This window comes from Oncorhynchus nerka, linkage group LG17 (genome assembly GCF_034236695.1).
Source record: "Oncorhynchus nerka isolate Pitt River linkage group LG17, Oner_Uvic_2.0, whole genome shotgun sequence".
Lineage (NCBI taxonomy): Eukaryota > Metazoa > Chordata > Actinopteri > Salmoniformes > Salmonidae > Oncorhynchus > Oncorhynchus nerka.
The window spans coordinates 46,743,722-46,765,352 of NC_088412.1; the positions used below are offsets into that span (position 1 = coordinate 46,743,722).

General features: G+C 44.8%; 1 protein-coding gene across 1 annotated transcript in view; it reads right to left on the bottom strand.

Annotated features, from left to right (window-relative positions):
* LOC115145332 (dedicator of cytokinesis protein 7-like) overlaps positions 1 to 21,631 on the bottom strand; it is a 93,411-nt gene that overhangs the window by 19,105 nt on the left and 52,675 nt on the right. Inside the window, 8 exon segments of the mRNA XM_065002803.1 lie at positions 5,335 to 5,355; positions 5,357 to 5,457; positions 7,024 to 7,191; positions 8,941 to 9,054; positions 9,253 to 9,393; positions 10,001 to 10,096; positions 11,606 to 11,676; positions 14,462 to 14,471. Of these exon segments, the coding sequence (XP_064858875.1) occupies positions 5,335 to 5,355; positions 5,357 to 5,457; positions 7,024 to 7,191; positions 8,941 to 9,054; positions 9,253 to 9,393; positions 10,001 to 10,096; positions 11,606 to 11,676; positions 14,462 to 14,471 (722 nt within the window).

Consider the following 21,631-nt stretch of genomic DNA (forward strand, 5'->3'; position numbering starts at 1 on the left):
GTAAAGGGATGAAAAATAATATGTACATATAAATATATGGATGAGAGATGGCTGTGCGTCATAGGCAAGATGCAGTAGATGGTATAGAGTACAGAATATACATATGAGATGAGTAATGTAGGATATAAACATTAAAGTGTCGTTATTTAAAGTGACTAGCGATACCTTTATTAAATCCATTTATTAAAGTGGCCAGAGATTTGAGTCTGTATGTTGGCAGCAGCCTCTCTATGGTAGTGATGGTTGTTTAACAGTCTGATGGCCTTGAGATAGAAGCTTTTTCCAGTCTCTCGGTCCCAGCTTTAATGCACCTGTACTGACCTCGCCTTCTAGATGATAGCTGGGTGTACAGGCAGTGGCTCGGGTGGTTGATGTCCTTGATTTTTTTTTGGCCTTCCTGTGACATCGGGTGCTGTAGGTGTCCTGGAGGGCAGGTAATTTTCCCCCAGTGATGCGTTGCGCAGATCACAATACTCTCTGGAGAGCCTTGCGGCTAAGGGCGGTGCAGTTGCCATACCAGGCGTTGATACAGGTCGACAGGATGCTATCGATTGTGCATCTGTAAAGGTTTGTGAGTGTTTTAGGTGACAAGGCACATTTCTTCAGCCTCCTGAGGTTGAAGAGTCGCTGTTGCGCCTTCTTCACCACGCTGTATGCAGAACGCCACAGAATGTTATTGTGCTGGTCAAGGGCAGTCTGGGGTGAAACAGGGGCTATATCTGTTCTTAGTTCTACATTAGTTCTACATTTTTTGAATGGGGCATGCTTGATTAAGATGGAGAGGAAAGCACTTTTGTAGAGCAACCAGGCATCCTCTACTGACAGGATGAGGTCAATATCCTTCCAGGATACCCAGGCCATGTCGGTTAGAAAGTCCTGCTTGCTGAAGTGTTTTAGGGAGTGTTTGACAGTGATGAGGGGGGGTCGTTTGACCGCGGACCCATTACGCACGCAGGCAATGAGGCAGTGATCGCTGAGATCCTGGTTGAAGACAGCAGAGGTGTATTTAGAGGGCAAGTTGGTCAGGATGATATCTAAGAGGGTGCCCATGGTTACAGATTTAGGGTTGTACCTGGTAGGTTCCTTGATAATTAGAGTGAGATTGAGGGCATCTAGCTTAGATTGTAGGATGGCCACGGTGTTAAGCATGTCCCAATTCATCGAGGAGTATACCACCTCAGTCATCGGCTTCATCAATAAGTGCATCGACGACGTCGTCCCAACCAGAAGCCGTGGATTACAGGCAACATCCGCATCGAGCTAAAGGCTAGAGCATCCGCTTTCAAGGAGTGGGACATTAATCTGGACGCTTATATGAAACCCTCATAACAACTATCAAACAAGCAAAGCGGATAAAGATTGAATCATACTAGACCGGCTCTGACGCTCGTCGGATGTGGCAGGGCTTGAAAACTATTACGGACTACAAAGGGAAACCCAGACGCAAGCTGCCCAGTGACACGAGCCTACCAGATGACCTAAATGCCTTTAATGCTCGCTTCGAGACAAGCAACACTGAAGCATGCATGAGAGCACCAGCTGTTATGGAAGACTGTGTCATAACGCTCTCGGTAGCCGATGTGAGTGAGACCTTTAAACAGGTCAACATTCACAAAGCCGTGGGGCCAGATGGAATACCAGGACGTGTACTCAAAGCATGCACAGACCAACTGGCAAGTGTCTCCACTGATATTTTCAACCTCTCCCTGACCGAGTCTGTAATACCTACATGTTTCAAGCAGACCACCATAGTCCCTGTGCCCAAGAAAGCAAAGGTAACCTGCCTAAATGATAACCACCCCGTGGCACTCACGTCGGTAGCCATGAAGTGCTTTGAAAGGCTGGACATGGCTCACATCAACAGCATAATCCCGGATACCCTAGACCCACTCCAATATGCATACCGCCTCAACAGATCCACCAATCGCACTCCACACTGCCCATTCCCACATGGACAAAAGGAACACTTATGTGAGAATGCTGTTCATTGACTACAGCTCAGTGTTCAACACCATAGAGCCCACAAAGCTCATCACTAGCTAAGGACCATAGGACTAAACACCTCCCTCTGCAACTGGATTCTGGACTTCACAAAACGGGCCTCCCCCAGGTAGTAAGGGTAGGCAACAACATGTCTGCCACGCTGATCCACAACACTGGGGCCCCTCAGGGGTGTGTACTTAGTCCCCTCCTGTACTCCACTGTGGGGACAACGTTGTTGATGCACTTTTAGGATAAACATTCCCTGTTCACTCATGACTGCATGGCCAAACACGACTCCAACACCATTATTACGTTTGCTGATGACACAACAGTGGTAGGCCTGATCACAATGAGACAGCCTATAGAGAGGAGGTCAGAGAACTGGCAGTGTGGTGCCAGGGCACCAACCTCTCCCTCAATGTGAGCAAGACAAAGGAGCTGATCATGGACTACAGGAAAAGGTAGGCCGAACAGGCCCCCATTAACATCGACGGGGCTGTAATGGACCGGGTCGAGAGTTTAAAGTTCCTTGGTGTCCGCATCAGTTAAATAAAGGTTAAATAAACAAACACACCAAGACAGTCATGAAGAGGCACAACAAAACCTTTTTCCCCTCAGGAGACTGAAAAGATTTGGCATGGGTCCCTAGGTGCTCAAAAAGTTCTACAGCTGCACCATCGAGAGCATCCTGACCGGTTGCATCACTGCCTGATATGGCAACTGCTCAGCATCTGACAGTAAGGCGCTACAGAGAGTAGTGCGTACGGCCCAGTACATCAGTGGAGCCAAGCTTCCTGCCATCCAGGACCTATATACTAGGTGGTGTCAGAGGAAAGCCCATAAAATTGTCAGAGACTCTAGTCACCAAAGTCATAGACTGTTTTCTCTGCTACCGCACGGCAAGTGGTCCCAGAGCGCCAAGTCTAGGACCAAAAGGCTCGTTAACAGCTTCTACCCCCAAGCCATAAGACTGCTGAACAATTAATGAATTGGCCACCAGACTATTTACATTGACATCACCTTCCCCCCCACATTTGTTTTGTACAAGGCTGCTACTCGTTGTTTATTATCTATGCATAGTCATTTCACCCCTAATTACATGTACAAATTACCTCAACTAACCTGTACCCCAGCACACTGACTCGGTACCGGTACCCCCTTTATATAGCCTCGTTATTGTTCTTTTGTGTTACTTTTAATTATTTTTTACTTACTTTTTTAAAGGTCTACACTTGTCGTATTCGGCGCATGTGACAAATAAAGTTTAATTTAATTTGTTGGGGGGGTGACATGGTGGTTTCGGTAAGAAGTACACACAGTGATACTCCAGGGGAGGTTTACCCCAAATGACCCTAACAGGTAGGCCTACATTACATTCAATGTGTTTATGCAAGTCTTTTGGGACATAGAATGCATCCATAGGATGCTAACTTGTTAAAATATCACATTTGGGATCTAGCTAATGATAAGCTCAGTAGGGTAAATGCAGATAGCCAGCCCCATGCTTCAGCCTATTTATTTATAGCCACTATGCTGCATCAGTTGGGCTACAAGTGATAACGCTTCCTGCTAATAACATACCTGATAATATGGACCATGCATAGAATATATGGGAAAAAGTCCAATACCATCATTAGCTGGGCTTTTAAACTGACACTATATGGGGCAGATGTTCACATAAAAAATTTTGTAGGTTTGTGTCAAGAACTGCAACGCTGCTGGGTTTTTCACGCTCAACAATTTCCCGTGTGTATCAAGAATGGTCCACCACCCAAAAGACATCCAGCCAACTTGACAACTTTGGGAAGCATTGGAGTCAACATGGGCCAGCCTCCTTGTGGAACGCTTTCGACAACCTGTAGAGTCCATGCCCCGAACAAATTTAAGCTGTTCTGAGGGCAAAGGGGGCGGTGCAGCTCAATATTAGGAAAGTGTTCTTAATATTTTGAACACTCATTGTATACGTCAGATGAACGATAACCCCGCTTATTAACTTCTTAAGGTATAGGGGGCAGCATTTTCACTTTTGGATAAATAGCGTGCCCAATTTCAACTTCCTGCTACTCATGTCAAGAATATAAGATATGCATATTATTAGTAGATTTGGATAGAAAACACTCTAAAGTTTCTAAAACAGTTTGAATCATGTCTGTGAGTATAACAGAACTTATGTAGCAGGCAAAACCCCAAGGACTAACCGTTCAAAAAAATGTTTTGTCTGTTCACTGAGTTCTCATTGGGAAACGATATTTCTTAGTTCCTACCGCTTCCACTGGATGTCACCAGTCTTTGGAATTTGGTTGAGGTTATTCCTTTGTGCAATGAAGAAGTAGGCCATCTAGGAACTGCGTAACACTGTTGAGAGTTGCGTAAGACTTGAAAAGTAGCTTGGTTTGTTGTCTTCCTGTATTGAACACAGATAGACCCGTCTTCAATTTGATCGATTATTAATGTTTAAAAATACCTAACGTTGTATTACAAAAGTAGTTTGAAATGTTTTGGCAAAGTTTACAGGCAACTTTTGAAATATTTTGTGGTGATGTTGAGCAATTTGGAAGCTGTTTTTTTCTGGATCAAACACGCCAAATAAATGGACATTTTGGATATATATGGACCGAATTAATCAAACAAAAGGACCAATTGTGATGTTTATGGGACATATTGGAGTGCCAACAAAAGAAGCTCGTCAAAGGTAAGGCATGTTTTATATTTTGCGTTTTGTGTAGCGCCTGCAGGGTTGAAATATGCTACCCTCTTTGTTTACTGTTGCGCTATCATCAGATAATAGCTTCTTATGCTTTTGCCGAAAAGCCTTTTAAAAATCTGACATGTTGGCTGGATTCACAACGAGTGTAGCTTTAATTGAGTATCTTACATGTGTGATTTAATGAAAGTTTGATTTTTATATCAATTTATTTGAATTTGCCGTGCTGCATTTTCCCTGGCTTTTGGCCAAGTGGGACGCAAGCGTCCCCTATACCATAAGAAGTTAACAGTCACTCACTCACACATTGTACTGCCCCTTAGCCTTGAGAGGGTCGAGAATGACAAAGACACACAGTATAGGTCAAAGGAGAGACACTTTCTCAACAGCACATCACACACAGTACCCCCCTAGACCTTCAGAAAGTATAGACAGTACCCCCCAGATCTTCAGACAGTACAGAATGACGAGAGAAACATGAGGTCCATGTGACCACAGTAACCCTCACACACAGTAACAATGTACTAACCACCTAGGAGCCTGCCTCGAGAATGACAGAGAGCGACAAAGGAGCCAAATGACATAACCTCTCGGTCTCCATATCACACACAAACACACAGACAGTAACACAATTTACGATTACTGACGCTTCGCCCTCTGGGTCCAGTCAGCACCAGACCAGCCAGGTAGTGCTGCTCTCTGAAGGGGACAGACAACTCAAACATGTTGGCAATCTTCTGGTCCTGGGCATGGGTAGAGAAGCCAGAACTCTGTGGAGATGGAGAGAGGTATGGAGAGAGTGAGAAACAGAAGCAGGGGATGATATAGAGAAATTGTCCACACAACCACTCCAGGACCTGTGTGCGTGCGTATATCTGGTGCGTATATACAGTTGAAGTCGGAAGTTTACATACACTTCGGTTGGAGTCATTAAAACTTGTTTTTCAACCACTCCACACATTTCTTGTTAACAAACTATAGTTTTGGCAAGTCAGTTAGGAGATCTACTTTGTGCATGACACCAGTCATTTACAGACAGATTATTTCACTTATAACTCACTGTATCACAATTCCAGTGGGTCAGAAGTTTACATACACCAAGATCTTAGATTTGTTTGTTTTTTTAGACATCCCCAAGCCTGGTTCATCCTTGGGATTTCCAAATGCCTGAAGGAACCACATTCATCTGTACAAACAATAGTACGCAAGTATAAACACCATGGGACCACGTAGCCGTCATACCGCTCAGGAAGGAGACGCAATCTGTCTCCTAGAGATGGACGTTCTTTGGTGCAAAAAGTGAAAATCAATCCCAGAACAACAGCAAAGGACCTTGTGAAGATGCTGGAGGAAACAGGTACAAAAGTGTCGATATCCACAAGTCCTACATCGACATAACTTGAAAGGCCGCTCAGCAAGGAAGAAGACACTGCTCAAAAAGATTACAGTTTGCAACTGCACATGTGAACAGAGATCGTACTTTTTGGAGAAAAGTCCTCTGGTCTGATGAAACAAAAATAGAACGGTTTGGCGATAATGACCATCGTTATGTTTGGGGGAAAAAGGGGGAGGCTTACAAGCCGAAGAACACCATCCCAACCGTGAAGCACGGGGGTGGCAGCAACATGTTGTGGGGGTGCTTTGCTGCAGGAGGGACTGGTGCACTTCACAAAATAGATGGCTACATGAGGGAAAATTATGTGGATATATTGAAGCAACATATGAAGACATCAGTCAGGAAGTTAAAGCTTGGTCACAAATGGGTCTTCCAAATGGACAATGACCCCAAGCATACTTTCAAAGTTGTGACAAAATGGCTTAAGGACCACAAAGTCAAGGTATTGGAGTGGCCATCACAAAGCCCTGACCTCAATCCTATAGAACATTTGTGTGGCAGAACTGAAAAAGCGTTGTCGTGCACAAGGAGGCCTACAAATCTGACTCAGTTACACCAGCTCTGTCAGGAGGAATGGGCCAACATTCACCCAACTTATTGTGGGAAGCTTGTAGAAGGCTACCTGAAACCTTTGACCCAAGTTAAACAATTTACAGGCAATGCTATCAAATACTAATTGAGTGCATGTAAACTTCTGACCCACTGGGAATGTGATGAAAGAAATAAAAGCTGAAATAAATCACTCCAATATTTTTCTGACATTTCACATTCTTAAAATAAAGTGGTGATCCTAACTGACCTAAGACAGGGAATTTTAATTAGGATTCAATGTCAGGAATTGTGAAAAACTGAGTTTAAATGTTTTTGGCTAAGCTGTATGTAAACTTCCGACTTCAGCTGTATGTGTGTGTCCAGTGTGTATGTACGGTGTATAGCTGACCTGTGAGGTTGCGGATGACATGCTGGGTGAAGGCGAGGTGGGAGGAGTGAGGAGACTGCAGGGCAGGTTAAGTGTGACGTAGTGCTCGTGGCTACAGACGATCCTCAGGAAGTCGAGTCTCAGGGACTCCAGAGTCGGGTTCTGCAGTGTGTACAGCTTCGTGGACACCTGGGGAAAGACATGGAATGAGATCTAGAAAAGTGCCCAAAACGGGGTTTGATGGAGAAGCACTGTTGAGGCCCTTTACTCCAAGTCAGTGAAGTGATATCCAATACTGTAATTCAAATCAAATCTTATTTGTCACGTGCTCCGAATACAACAGGTGTAGTAGACCTTACCGTGAAATGCTTACTTACAAGCCATTAACCAACAATGCAATTCAAGAAAGAGTTCAAAAGTAAACCAATAAAATAACGAGGCTTTATACAGGAGGTACCGGTAACGAGTTAATGTGTGGGGGTACAGGTTAGTCAAATTATTTTGTACATGTAGGTAGGGGTAAAGTGACTATGCATAGTTAATAAACAGCGAGTAGCAGCAGTGTAAAAACAAAGGTGTTTCAATGTAAATAGTCCAGGTGGCAATTTGATCAATTGTTCAGCAGTCGTATGGCTTGGGGGTAGAAGCTGTTATGGAGCCTTTGGGACCTAGACTTGGCGATCTGGTACCGCTTGCCGTGTGGTAGCAGAGAGAACAGTCTATGACTTGGGTGACTGGAATCTTTATCAACTTTTTAGGCCTTCCTCTGACACCGCCTAGTATATAGGTCCTGGATGGCAGGAAGCTTGGCCCCTGATGGACTGGCCCGTTTGCACTACCCTCTGTAGCGTATTACGGTCATATGCCGAGCAATTGCAATACCAGGCGGTGATGCAACCGGTCAGGATGCTCTCGATGGTTCAGCTGAATAACTTTTTGAGGATCTGGGGACCCATGCCAAATCTTTTCAGTCTCCTGAGGGGGAAAAGGTGTTGTCGTGCACTCTTCACGACTGTCTTGGTGTGTTTGGACCAAGATAGTTTGTTGGTGATTTGGACACCAAGGAACATGAAACTCTCGATCCGCTCCATTACAGCCCAGTCAATATTGATGGGGGCTTGTTCAGTCCGCCTTTTCCTGTAGTCCACGATCAGCTCCTTCGTCTTGCTCACATTGAGGGAGAGGATGTTGTCCTGGCCTGGTCTCTGACCTCCTCCCTATAGGCTGTCTCACTGTTGTCGGTGATCAGGCCTACCTCTGCTGTGTCGTCAGCAAACGTAATGGTGTTGGAGTCGCGCCTGGCCACGCAGTCGTGGGTGAACAGGGAGTATAGGAGGGGACTAAGCACGCACCCTGAGGGGCACCCATGTTGAGGATCAGCATTGCAGATGTGTTGTTACCTACCCTTACCACCTGGGTAGGAAGCCTGTCAGGAAGTCCAGGATCCAGTTGTAGAGGGAGGTGTTTAGTCCCAGGGTCCTTAGCTTAGTGATGAGCTTGAGGGCACTATGGTGATGAACACTAAGCTGTAGTCAATGGAAAGCATTCTCACATAGGTGTTCCTTTTGTCCAGGTGGGAAAGGGCAGTGTGGAGTGTGATTGAGACTGCGTCATCTGTGGATCTGTTGGAACAGGTACGCGAATAGGTGTGGGTCTAGGGTTTCCGGGATGATGGTGTTGATGTGAGCCATGTCCAGCCTTTCAAAGCACTTCATGGCTACCGACGTGACTGCTACAGAGCGGTAATCATTTGGGCAGGATAGATAATTGACAGGATAGCTACTGTAGCGTTACTTTGAAATCCTGTGCACAAAGTCACTCTGTAATCGATCATAGTGGTTTCATCACCAAGCCTTTTAAATGAAAGCAGATTCTACAAGGATGTTGTCATTGAGGTGCTGTTGGGGTGCTAAGTGGGTAGGTTCCCTCTCCCAGTACCTGTTTCCAGTATGTCTTGATGAGGGAGAAGACAAAGCCTCGATCCATGACAGACAGCAGGTCATTCAGGAAGAAGGCCAAGCTGGTGTTCAGACGCTCCTCCAACTCCAGGTCCTGATTGGACATAAACACAGGGTCAGAGGTCAGGGGAAATTCTCGAGAACACTGCTCGATCTGATTTACTCAGAACCATAAAATATCAATTTATTTGAAGTATCTGTGTGGTTAGTGGCATTAGAAACTGCTGTGTTGATGTAAGCCTGATCTGTAGTGTCCTGTGTGTCCTATGCTGTTGACAAAGTTCATTCTAACCTTCTGAAAGCGTGAGACAATGTCCCCAGCAATGGTGCTGACCAGGGCTGTGATGTCATCCATGAAGCGCTCAGGGAAACGGTTCTTTCTGGGCGACTCCAGCCGGTCGGTGAAGTACAGGTGGTGGATGATGCTCTTCACCTGAGGAGTGAGGTCATCAAGGTGAGACAGGGCCCAACCATAGCAGATGATAGAGGACGCTAGGGCCCAAAAGCTTGTTTTAGCATGGGCAGCACCATTGAGGACTTTCACCATTTTTGAAGTAGTAACTGTGTGAAACTTCATATGGGTTAATTAAGGAAGGATCACATAATTCCATCCAGGTCATCAAGAGGGATCAGCCAATGAATTACACGTGTGAGTAAACATTCCATAACTGCAGGTGACAATACATCGCCAACCTTGGCATGATACCTGTTCAAACACACTACAGGTGGCACAACGCACATTTTCAGTTGGTTTTGCCAACTCAAGTAGTAGAAGAAAAATGTACTACTTCAAAATGAAGATGTCCTCAATGGTGCTTCCCATGCTCTCACAGACTCCATAATGGGACAGACACAGTGATGTCTAAGTCTATGGGCCCACCACAAGTTGGAAGCCCCACGTACAATTTATCTTCTTAAAATCAGTTTTTAAAACTAACCAAGCAATTATGTTGGATATGCAACCAGGCCAGAGCAGTACAGGTCGGCACAGCTTAGTAGTGTGAAAAAGGCGCCAGAGATGCAGCTGTGTGTAGTCTTACCATGAGCTCAAAGAAGAACCAGGCCTGTTGTAGAGCTCCCTCCCTGACGATGCCATTGCTCACCACCCACTGTAGGGCCAGCTCCTCGTGGAACAACTGAGACACAGAGAGATGGAGACACACAGACCAGACAGTTAGACACACACATCAATTTAGTTTGAGCTTATCTGAATCATGTAATATTTGCTCAAAAAAAACGAAATAATCCACTTGGTGCACCTGTGTCTGGTGGTAACACTGAAAAGGGAGCCTTCATTAAAATCTAAATATATAAAAATATAAGTATGTGCCGTTTCCCGGAACAAGAGTAAAAGTGCTATAGTTAGTGGTACATTACACACATACACACAGTTCAAATCACAGCCAAGAGGTGGGACATCTACACTCTACATCAGGGAAGGGCAACTGCAGGCCAGCGACACCCCTTTTGTCAGTTGAGGCCTCGACTTACTGGTTAGAGTTGGAATACACAAGGTGAAATTTCAAAATGTGGTTGAGCATCACAGTTTTTCCCCTGTTATGTCAGTCACCGAGTCACTCAATTAGCCCATGTCAGCTAACATTTTTATTTTATTTTCTTTTTTAGATCGTTAAGTTAGTCCCGCTAGCTATCTAAACCTGAGGTAATCACAGTTGAATTACCAACCCATGGATTTTATTAGTCACTCAATCAGATATCATATTAAAAACTGCAAACAATTCTCTCCTCCCTATGGCAAAATGTGTAGAATTGCAGGAAATTAGCTGTAAAACCACAAATTTATATCGCCGCTACATGAAAAATGAGTAGAATTGCATAAAATTGCTAAATGTTTTCTCCAGCCCATGACATAATGTGTAGAATCACAGCAAACTTGATTTGAAACTGCCACATAGCAAAATGTGTTGAATTGCAGAAAATGAACTAATAAAACAACATTTTTCTCTCAACTGTCAAGAGGGGGGCTGCAAAAATGTTTTGCTCGCAAGGTAGGGGGACCCCCCAAACAAAATGTCACTTAGGGCCGCATGCTTATTTTAGATCCCCATTATCTTTTGCAGAAGCAGCAGCTACTCTTCCTGGGGGTCCACAAATGTGTGTGTATGGATGTAGGTATGCAGACCTGCAAGCCACTGTGGCCCCTCATTAGGAGTTCAGATTTTTTTGTGGTCCCCAACCCCATCAAAGTTGCCCATCCCTGCTCTACATCCAAAAAGACTACAATCCCCAAATACACCATCCAAACAAAAGGCACACATCCAAAGACAGACAGGCGAATAAGTTGAGGGGCCATTCTGCATGGCTCCTCCCCTCCCCCAGTGTAGACAGTGGCAGAAGACAGACAGGCGAATAAGTTGAGGGGCCATTCTGCATGGCTCCTCCCCTCCCCCGGTGTAGACAGTGGCAGAAGACAGACAGGCGAATAAGTTGGGGGGGCATTCTGCATGGCTCCTCCCCTCCCCAGGTGTAGACAGTGGCAGAAGACAGACAGGTGAATAAGTTGAGGGGGCATTCTGCATGGCTCCTCCCCTCCCCCGGTGTAGACAGTGGCAGAAGACAGACAGGCGAATAAGTTGAGGGGGAATTCTGCATGGCTCCTCCCCTCCCCCGGTGTAGACAGATACCTTTTTGGTGGGTAACCGTCCTGTTAAAGTTTGCAAGAAACTGGCGCTCTCAGTGTGCGAAGAAACTGGCGCTCTCAGTGTGCGAAGAAACTGGCGCTCTCAGTGTGCGAAGAAACTGGCGCTCTCAGTGTGCGAAGAAACTGGCGCTCTCAGTGTGCGAAGAAACTGGCGCTCTCAGTGTGCGAAGAAACTGGCGCTCTCCGTGTGCGAAGACATGCGGTTGCCACAGCGCTCCATGGCCTACGGGTGGGATGGTGACAACAACAACAGGTTAGTGAGGGTCAACAGGTGTGGGGTCTAGCTGTAGCACCTTCTCAACCCAAGGAGATGTGTCTGCACTCCATGGCCTACGGGTGGGACGGTGACAACAACAACAGGTTAGTGAGGGTCAACAGGTGTGGGGTCAACAGGTATGGGGTCTAGCTGTAGCACCTTCTCAACCCAAGGAGATGTGTCTGCGCTCCATGGCCTACGGGTGGGACGGTGACAACAACAACAGGTTAGTGAGGGTCAACAGGTGTGGGGTCAACAGGTGTGGGGTCAATCTGTAGCACCTTCTCAACCCAAGGGTGTGTCTGCAGCAGAATCCCTCTCTCACACACACAATTAACAAACATGAGCACAAACAAATCACACAAAACATCATAATCTAAACTACAGTATACAAAAACATACAGTAGCAATGTAGAAGTGCAGTGTGTGAGTTCCCTCATATTTACATTTCTTACACACCTCATTAGATACATTTTAAAAACTGCCCGAGACATGCAGTTCGCGCACAGTATTAAATGTGGGGGGGAAATGACAAGAAACACCCCAGATGTGGGTTAACTTGTGCCTACAACTTACCTCAGTTAAATAAAAACACATATAGGATTTTTTTTTACTGAATCTTTGGACATGACTAGAGCCACAAAACACCCTTCATGACAACTGAATGACGACAACCATAATCACAACACAGACAACAGAACAAGGACAAAGACAAGCACATACACACTCGCAGTCACTCCCAAACCCACCCAGCACACTCAATATCAAGCCCATCCCACACGCTGAATGAGATTAGTCGTAGGTCATGCATGGATTTAAATGATCATGGTGAAAATGAAACAGGACAGGGTGAAGAAAGCCAATTCAAATGAATGTTGGGAAAATGAAAAACGCCTCTGGGATTGCCAATAAAAATTGTATCGATTTCAAGTATGAGAAAAGAAAAATGGCACAAACGGAGTCACATGGGTCTTGGCTGGAAGTTGGCCGCAATGTACGTGCAACACCTCTCCTACACTATAGGGGTATTAGTAAGTGCGGTGAGAAATCCTTCCGCACTCGTTTCAAGACAGTGACAATGCCACGACTTCAGAATTGGCATAGATGTTTCTTCACGGTTTAAGGTTCATAGAGGCAGCTTTGACTTCCTAAGTCTGGTAGAGCGTGTAGGTGAGGTGCGGGGTGGTTGAGGTGCGGGTTAAGAAGGGTAGGGAGTGACGGTGATGTATTTTTTGTTGGGAGAGGAAGGAGTTATTGTTTAAGCACCTGCATGGTGTCGGTGTCAGAAGCAGAACCGTGGCTGGATCTCCAAGGGGTGCTCTTACACCGCATGGTGTGCACCCAGGAGTTGGAGCGGTCTAGGCCCTGAGACATCAAAGGTCCCAAGTCAAAGGGTAGGCAAGATTAAGGGAGCCACAAGTGGACAGAGCAGCACAGGGGAGGAAGGAATAGCATTGAGGTTAACGGTTAAGATGATTGAATCGTAAGCAGCAAGGCGGAATAATAAAGTTAGCTAGTTAAAGATCTGAAATAATTTCATTAGAAACTCCTGATTCATGAAAACAGAAATGCATGAACACATTAGATTGCATATCCCATCATGATAATCTGCACCCTTGGTTCAGAAACAAGAATACAGGTTAGTTTAGTAGCATTATTCTGTAGGTATCATTCATCACAGAGGAAGCCATAGAACTAGAATCACTAGGATACCTTGAACAGGAATCTCCATTCAAGTAGATGTGCCATCATGGGTGGATATTCTATTTCTATGGGGGTAGCATCCATCACTAGCATCACGTTAGACCAGACTATTCAGAAAGACAGAGAAGGGAGTGTTCATCCCTCACTCCTCTGTTAAGTATTTTTGGGGTCAAACTAAGTTATTTGATCAAAGTACGATTTATATGGCTGCATTAGAGCAAAAGTCCATGCTATTAACTAATTTACAAAGAGTCTCTGCAATACACTTGGATACCCCTGGAAATGACCCAACTAACAGAGCCATGAAGATTGTTTAACTTTACTAAAAGTGTGCCACTGTATGCTTTGCTATGCCTTCGTCGCGGAGGTTACCCTCTCTCTTCTGTGTGTCAGGTTGCCAATACAGGGGTTACAGAGATAAGGTGTTCCTGCTGATGTTTGTCCATCACCTATAGGGTTGACAAGTCACACAGTTGAGAAATGCTGCTTTCAGGTTCATAGTGTACAGTAAGTGATACAGTGGTACAGTGAACGCTTATGTGGAGGCAGACACAGTGGGGTTTTCAATCCAATCCTCTTTGAAGTCAGTGAATCCATGTAAATGAGGGCTGTGCGAGTGGCTTCCATCTGGCCACTCTACCATAAATGCCGGATTGGTGAAATGCTTCAGAGATGGTTGTGCTTCTGGAAGGTTCTCCCATTTCCACAGAGGAAATCTAGAGCTCTGTCAGTGAGACCATTGACACAATCCTGTCTCAGAGCTATACAGATAATTATTTCGACCTCATAGCTTGGTTTTTGCTCTGACATGCACTGTCAAGTCTGGGACCTTATATTGACACGTGCCTTTCCAAATCATGTCCAATCAATTGAATTTACTACAGGTGGACTACAATCAAGTTGTAGAAACATCTTAACTTCTTGGTGACAGGGGGGCAGTATTGAGTAGCTTGGATGAATAAGGTGCCCAGAGTAAACTGCCTGCTACTTTGTCCCAGATGCTAATATATGCATAGTATTAGTAGTATTGGATATAAAACACTCTGAAGTTTCTAAAACTGTGTGAATGATGTCTGTGAGTATAACAGAACCCATATGGCAGGTGAAAACCTGAGACAAATCCAACCAGGAAGTGGGAAATCTGAGGTTTGTTGTTTCATTTAAATTATTGCCTATCCAATATGCTGTGTCTATGGGGCCAGATTGCACTTCCCAAGGCTTCCAGCAGATGTCAACAGTCTTTAGAAAGTTGTTGCAGGCTTCTATTGTGGAAGGTGGTTGAATAAGAGCTGTTTCAACAAGTCGACGGCTGAGGCCAATTAGTTGTTTACTGTGTGGTCAGTCATGTTTTGTAAATAACAGCGATTACGAACCTCGATTTGGATGAGTACTGCTATTTCAACGAATCGGAGCCAAAGGACATAATGCTCATCCCAGACCCAATCCCCGTCACTCGGAGGAGGCGGCGACAGAGGTTGGCGTGCAGGATAAGTCGCCATTACCCTCCATTCTATTAGTGAACTTGAAATCAGTGGAATATAGACGTTAAATGTCTTACTAACGTCAGCCACGGAGAACGAGAGCCCACAGTCCTTGGGAGCAAGCCACATTGGTGACACTGTTATCATCAAACCAGGTGAAGGTGTTTAGCTTGTCCAGGAGCAAGACATCGGTGTCCGTGGCGTGGCTGGTTTTCCTTTTGTAATCCATGATTGTCTGTAGACCCTGCCGCATACGTCTCGTGTCTGAACCGTTGAATTAAACTCTTTGGGATAGGGGGCAGCATTTTCACTTTTGGATAAATAGCGTGCCCAATTTCAACTTCCTGCTACTCATGCCAAGAATATAAGATATGCATATTATTAGTAGATTTGGATAGAAAACACTGACGTTTCTAAAACTGTTTGAATCATGTCTGTGAGTATAACAGAACTTATGTAGCAGGCAAAACCCCGAGGACTAACCGTTCAGATATTTTTTTTTAAGGTCTCTGTCTGTTCAGTGAGTTCTCGTTGGCAAACAATATTTCTTAGGAACTGGAATTTCAGTTCCTACCGCTTCCACTGGATGTCACCAGTCTTTGGAATTTGTTTGAGGTTATTCCTTTGTGCAATGAAGAAGTAGGCCATCCAGGAACTGCGTAACACTGTTGAGAGTTGCGCAAGACGTGAAAAGTAGCATGGTTTGTTGTCACCTGTATTGAACACAGATAGACCCGTCTACAATTTGATCGATTATTAACGTTTAAAAATACCTAAAGTCGTATTAGTTTGAAATATTTTGGCAAAGTTTATAGGCAACTTTTGAAATATTTTGTAGTTACGTTGCGCATTTTGGAAGTTGTTTTTTTCTGGATCAAACGCGCTTTATAAATTGACATTTGGATATATATGGACGGAATTAATCGAACAAAAGGACTAATTGTGATGTTTATGGGACATATTGGAGTGCCAACAAAAGAAGCTCGTCAAAGGTAATGCATGTTTTATATTTTATTTATGTGTTTTGTGTAGCGCCTGCAGGGTTGAAACATGCTACCCTCTTTGTTTACTGTTGTGCTATCATCAGATAATAGCTTCTTATGCTTTCGCCGAAAAACCTTTTGAAAATCTGACATGTTGGCTGGATTCACAACGAGTGTAGCTTTAATTGAGTATCTTACATGTGTGATTTAATGAAAGTTTGATTTTTATATCATTTTTTATTTTATTTGCCGCGCTGCATTTTCCCTGTTTTTTGCCCAAGTGGGACGCAACCGTCCCCTATACCATAAGAAGTTAAGACCCCACTTTGTCTCTGTACTGACATTTTGCCTGTTTGATTGCCTTATAACTACACTTGTTTTTTTGTCCATATTCCCAGTCACCTTGCAAATGGTTAAATGAAGTAGTTTGTGCTTTCAGGTTTGAGTGAATTCTGCCATCTATCCACGGTTTCTGGTTTGGGTAAGTTTTAATAGTCACAGTAGGAACAACATCCCCTATACACTTCCTGATGAACTTAGTCACCGTGTCTGTGTATACGTCAATGTTATTCTCAGAGGGTACCTGGAACATATCCCAGTCCGTGTGATCAAAACTATCTTGAAGCGTGGATTCCGATTTGTCAGACCAGCGATGAATAGACCTTAGCACGGGTACTTCCTGTTTGAGTTTCTGCCTATAGGAAGGGAGGAGCAAAATGGAGTTGTGATCGGATTTGCCTAAGGGAGGGTGGGGGAGGGGCCTTTTAGGCATCGCAAAAGGGGGAGTAGCAGTGGTCCAGTGTTTTTCCAGAGCGAGTACTATAGTCAATGTGTTGACAGAACTTTGGTAGTATTTTCCTCAAATTTGCTTTGTTATAAAATAGAACGGTTTGGCGATAATGACCATCGTTATGTTTGGGGGAAAAAGGGGGAGGCTTACAAGCCGAAGAACACCATCCCAACCGTGAAGCACGGGGTGGCAGCAACATGTTGTGGGGGTGCTTTGCTGCAGGAGGGACTGGTGCACTTCACAAAATAGATGGCTACATGAGGGAAAATTATGTGGATATATTGAAGCAACATATGAAGACATCAGTCAGGAAGTTAAAGCTTGGTCACAAATGGGTCTTCCAAATGGACAATGACCCCAAGCATACTTTCAAAGTTGTGACAAAATGGCTTAAGGACCACAAAGTCAAGGTATTGGAGTGGCCATCACAAAGCCCTGACCTCAATCCTATAGAACATTTGTGTGGCAGAACTGAAAAAGCGTTGTCGTGCACAAGGAGGCCTACAAATCTGACTCAGTTACACCAGCTCTGTCAGGAGGAATGGGCCAACATTCACCCAACTTATTGTGGGAAGCTTGTAGAAGGCTACCTGAAACCTTTGACCCAAGTTAAACAATTTACAGGCAATGCTATCAAATACTAATTGAGTGCATGTAAACTTCTGACCCACTGGGAATGTGATGAAAGAAATAAAAGCTGAAATAAATCACTCCAATATTTTTCTGACATTTCACATTCTTAAAATAAAGTGGTGATCCTAACTGACCTAAGACAGGGAATTTTAATTAGGATTCAATGTCAGGAATTGTGAAAAACTGAGTTTAAATGTTTTTGGCTAAGCTGTATGTAAACTTCCGACTTCAGCTGTATGTGTGTGTCCAGTGTGTATGTACGGTGTATAGCTGACCTGTGAGGTTGCGGATGACATGCTGGGTGAAGGCGAGGTGGGAGGAGTGAGGAGACTGCAGGGCAGGTTAAGTGTGACGTAGTGCTCGTGGCTACAGACGATCCTCAGGAAGTCGAGTCTCAGGGACTCCAGAGTCGGGTTCTGCAGTGTGTACAGCCGTGGACACCTGGGGAAAGACATGGAATGAGATCTAGAAAAGTGCCCAAAACGGGGTTTGATGGAGAAGCACTGTTGAGGCCCTTTACTCCAAGTCAGTGAAGTGATATCCAATACTGTAATTCAAATCAAATCTTATTTGTCACGTGCTCCGAATACAACAGGTGTAGTAGACCTTACCGTGAAATGCTTACTTACAAGCCATTAACCAACAATGCAATTCAAGAAAGAGTTCAAAAGTAAACCAATAAAATAACGAGGCTTTATACAGGAGGTACCGGTAACGAGTTAATGTGTGGGGGTACAGGTTAGTCAAATTATTTTGTACATGTAGGTAGGGGTAAAGTGACTATGCATAGTTAATAAACAGCGAGTAGCAGCAGTGTAAAAACAAAGGTGTTTCAATGTAAATAGTCCAGGTGGCAATTTGATCAATTGTTCAGCAGTCGTATGGCTTGGGGGTAGAAGCTGTTATGGAGCCTTTGGGACCTAGACTTGGCGATCTGGTACCGCTTGCCGTGTGGTAGCAGAGAGAACAGTCTATGACTTGGGTGACTGGAATCTTTATCAACTTTTTAGGCCTTCCTCTGACACCGCCTAGTATATAGGTCCTGGATGGCAGGAAGCTTGGCCCCTGATGGACTGGCCCGTTTGCACTACCCTCTGTAGCGTATTACGGTCATATGCCGAGCAATTGCAATACCAGGCGGTGATGCAACCGGTCAGGATGCTCTCGATGGTTCAGCTGAATAACTTTTTGAGGATCTGGGGACCCATGCCAAATCTTTTCAGTCTCCTGAGGGGGAAAAGGTGTTGTCGTGCACTCTTCACGACTGTCTTGGTGTGTTTGGACCAAGATAGTTTGTTGGTGATTTGGACACCAAGGAACATGAAACTCTCGATCCGCTCCATTACAGCCCAGTCAATATTGATGGGGGCTTGTTCAGTCCGCCTTTTCCTGTAGTCCACGATCAGCTCCTTCGTCTTGCTCACATTGAGGGAGAGGATGTTGTCCTGGCCTGGTCTCTGACCTCCTCCCTATAGGCTGTCTCACTGTTGTCGGTGATCAGGCCTACCTCTGCTGTGTCGTCAGCAAACGTAATGGTGTTGGAGTCGCGCCTGGCCACGCAGTCGTGGGTGAACAGGGAGTATAGGAGGGGACTAAGCACGCACCCCTGAGGGGCACCCATGTTGAGGATCAGCATTGCAGATGTGTTGTTACCTACCCTTACCACCTGGGTAGGAAGCCTGTCAGGAAGTCCAGGATCCAGTTGTAGAGGGAGGTGTTTAGTCCCAGGGTCCTTAGCTTAGTGATGAGCTTGAGGGCACTATGGTGATGAACACTAAGCTGTAGTCAATGGAAAGCATTCTCACATAGGTGTTCCTTTTGTCCAGGTGGGAAAGGGCAGTGTGGAGTGTGATTGAGACTGCGTCATCTGTGGATCTGTTGGAACAGGTACGCGAATAGGTGTGGGTCTAGGGTTTCCGGGATGATGGTGTTGATGTGAGCCATGTCCAGCCTTTCAAAGCACTTCATGGCTACCGACGTGACTGCTACAGAGCGGTAATCATTTGGGCAGGATAGATAATTGACAGGATAGCTACTGTAGCGTTACTTTCGAAATCCTGTGCACAAAGTCACTCTGTAATCGATCATAGTGGTTTCATCACCAAGCCTTTTAAATGAAAGCAGATTCTACAAGGATGTTGTCATTGAGGTGCTGTTGGGGTGCTAAGTGGGTAGGTTCCCTCTCCCAGTACCTGTTTCCAGTATGTCTTGATGAGGGAGAAGACAAAGCCTCGATCCATGACAGACAGCAGGTCATTCAGGAAGAAGGCCAAGCTGGTGTTCAGACGCTCCTCCAACTCCAGGTCCTGATTGGACATAAACACAGGGTCAGAGGTCAGGGGAAATTCTCGAGAACACTGCTCGATCTGATTTACTCAGAACCATAAAATATCAATTTATTTGAAGTATCTGTGTGGTTAGTGGCATTAGAAACTGCTGTGTTGATGTAAGCCTGATCTGTAGTGTCCTGTGTGTCCTATGCTGTTGACAAAGTTCATTCTAACCTTCTGAAAGCGTGAGACAATGTCCCCAGCAATGGTGCTGACCAGGGCTGTGATGTCATCCATGAAGCGCTCAGGGAAACGGTTCTTTCTGGGCGACTCCAGCCGGTCGGTGAAGTACAGGTGGTGGATGATGCTCTTCACCTGAGGAGTGAGGTCATCAAGGTGAGACAGGGCCCAACCATAGCAGATGATAGAGGACGCTAGGGCCCAAAAGCTTGTTTTAGCATGGGCAGCACCATTGAGGACTTTCACCATTTTTGAAGTAGTAACTGTGTGAAACTTCATATGGGTTAATTAAGGAAGGATCACATAATTCCATCCAGGTCATCAAGAGGATCAGCCAATGAATTACACGTGTGAGTAAACATTCCATAACTGCAGGTGACAATACATCGCCAACCTTGGCATGATACCTGTTCAAACACACTACAGGTGGCACAACGCACATTTTCAGTTGGTTTTGCCAACTCAAGTAGTAGAAGAAAAATGTACTACTTCAAAATGAAGATGTCCTCAATGGTGCTTCCCATGCTCTCACAGACTCCATAATGGGACAGACACAGTGATGTCTAAGTCTATGGGCCCACCACAAGTTGGAAGCCCCACGTACAATTTATCTTCTTAAAATCAGTTTTTAAAACTAACCAAGCAATTATGTTGGATATGCAACCAGGCCAGAGCAGTACAGGTCGGCACAGCTTAGTAGTGTGAAAAAGGCGCCAGAGATGCAGCTGTGTGTAGTCTTACCATGAGCTCAAAGAAGAACCAGGCCTGTTGTAGAGCTCCCTCCCTGACGATGCCATTGCTCACCACCCACTGTAGGGCCAGCTCCTCGTGGAACAACTGAGACACAGAGAGATGGAGACACACAGACCAGACAGTTAGACACACACATCAATTTAGTTTGAGCTTATCTGAATCATGTAATATTTGCTCAAAAAAAACGAAATAATCCACTTGGTGCACCTGTGTCTGGTGGTAACACTGAAAAGGGAGCCTTCATTAAAATCTAAATATATAAAAATATAAGTATGTGCCGTTTCCCGGAACAAGAGTAAAAGTGCTATAGTTAGTGGTACATTACACACATACACACAGTTCAAATCACAGCCAAGAGGTGGGACATCTACACTCTACATCAGGGAAGGGCAACTGCAGGCCAGCGACACCCCTTTTGTCAGTTGAGGCCTCGACTTACTGGTTAGAGTTGGAATACACAAGGTGAAATTTCAAAATGTGGTTGAGCATCACAGTTTTTCCCCTGTTATGTCAGTCACCGAGTCACTCAATTAGCCCATGTCAGCTAACATTTTTATTTTATTTTCTTTTTTAGATCGTTAAGTTAGTCCCGCTAGCTATCTAAACCTGAGGTAATCACAGTTGAATTACCAACCAGGGGTCCCCCATGGATTTTATTAGTCACTCAATCAGATATCATATTAAAAACTGCAAACAATTCTCTCCTCCCTATGGCAAAATGTGTAGAATTGCAGGAAATTAGCTGTAAAACCACAAATTTATATCGCCGCTACATGAAAAATGAGTAGAATTGCATAAAATTGCTAAATGTTTTCTCCAGCCCATGACATAATGTGTAGAATCACAGCAAACTTGATTTGAAACTGCCACATAGCAAAATGTGTTGAATTGCAGAAAAT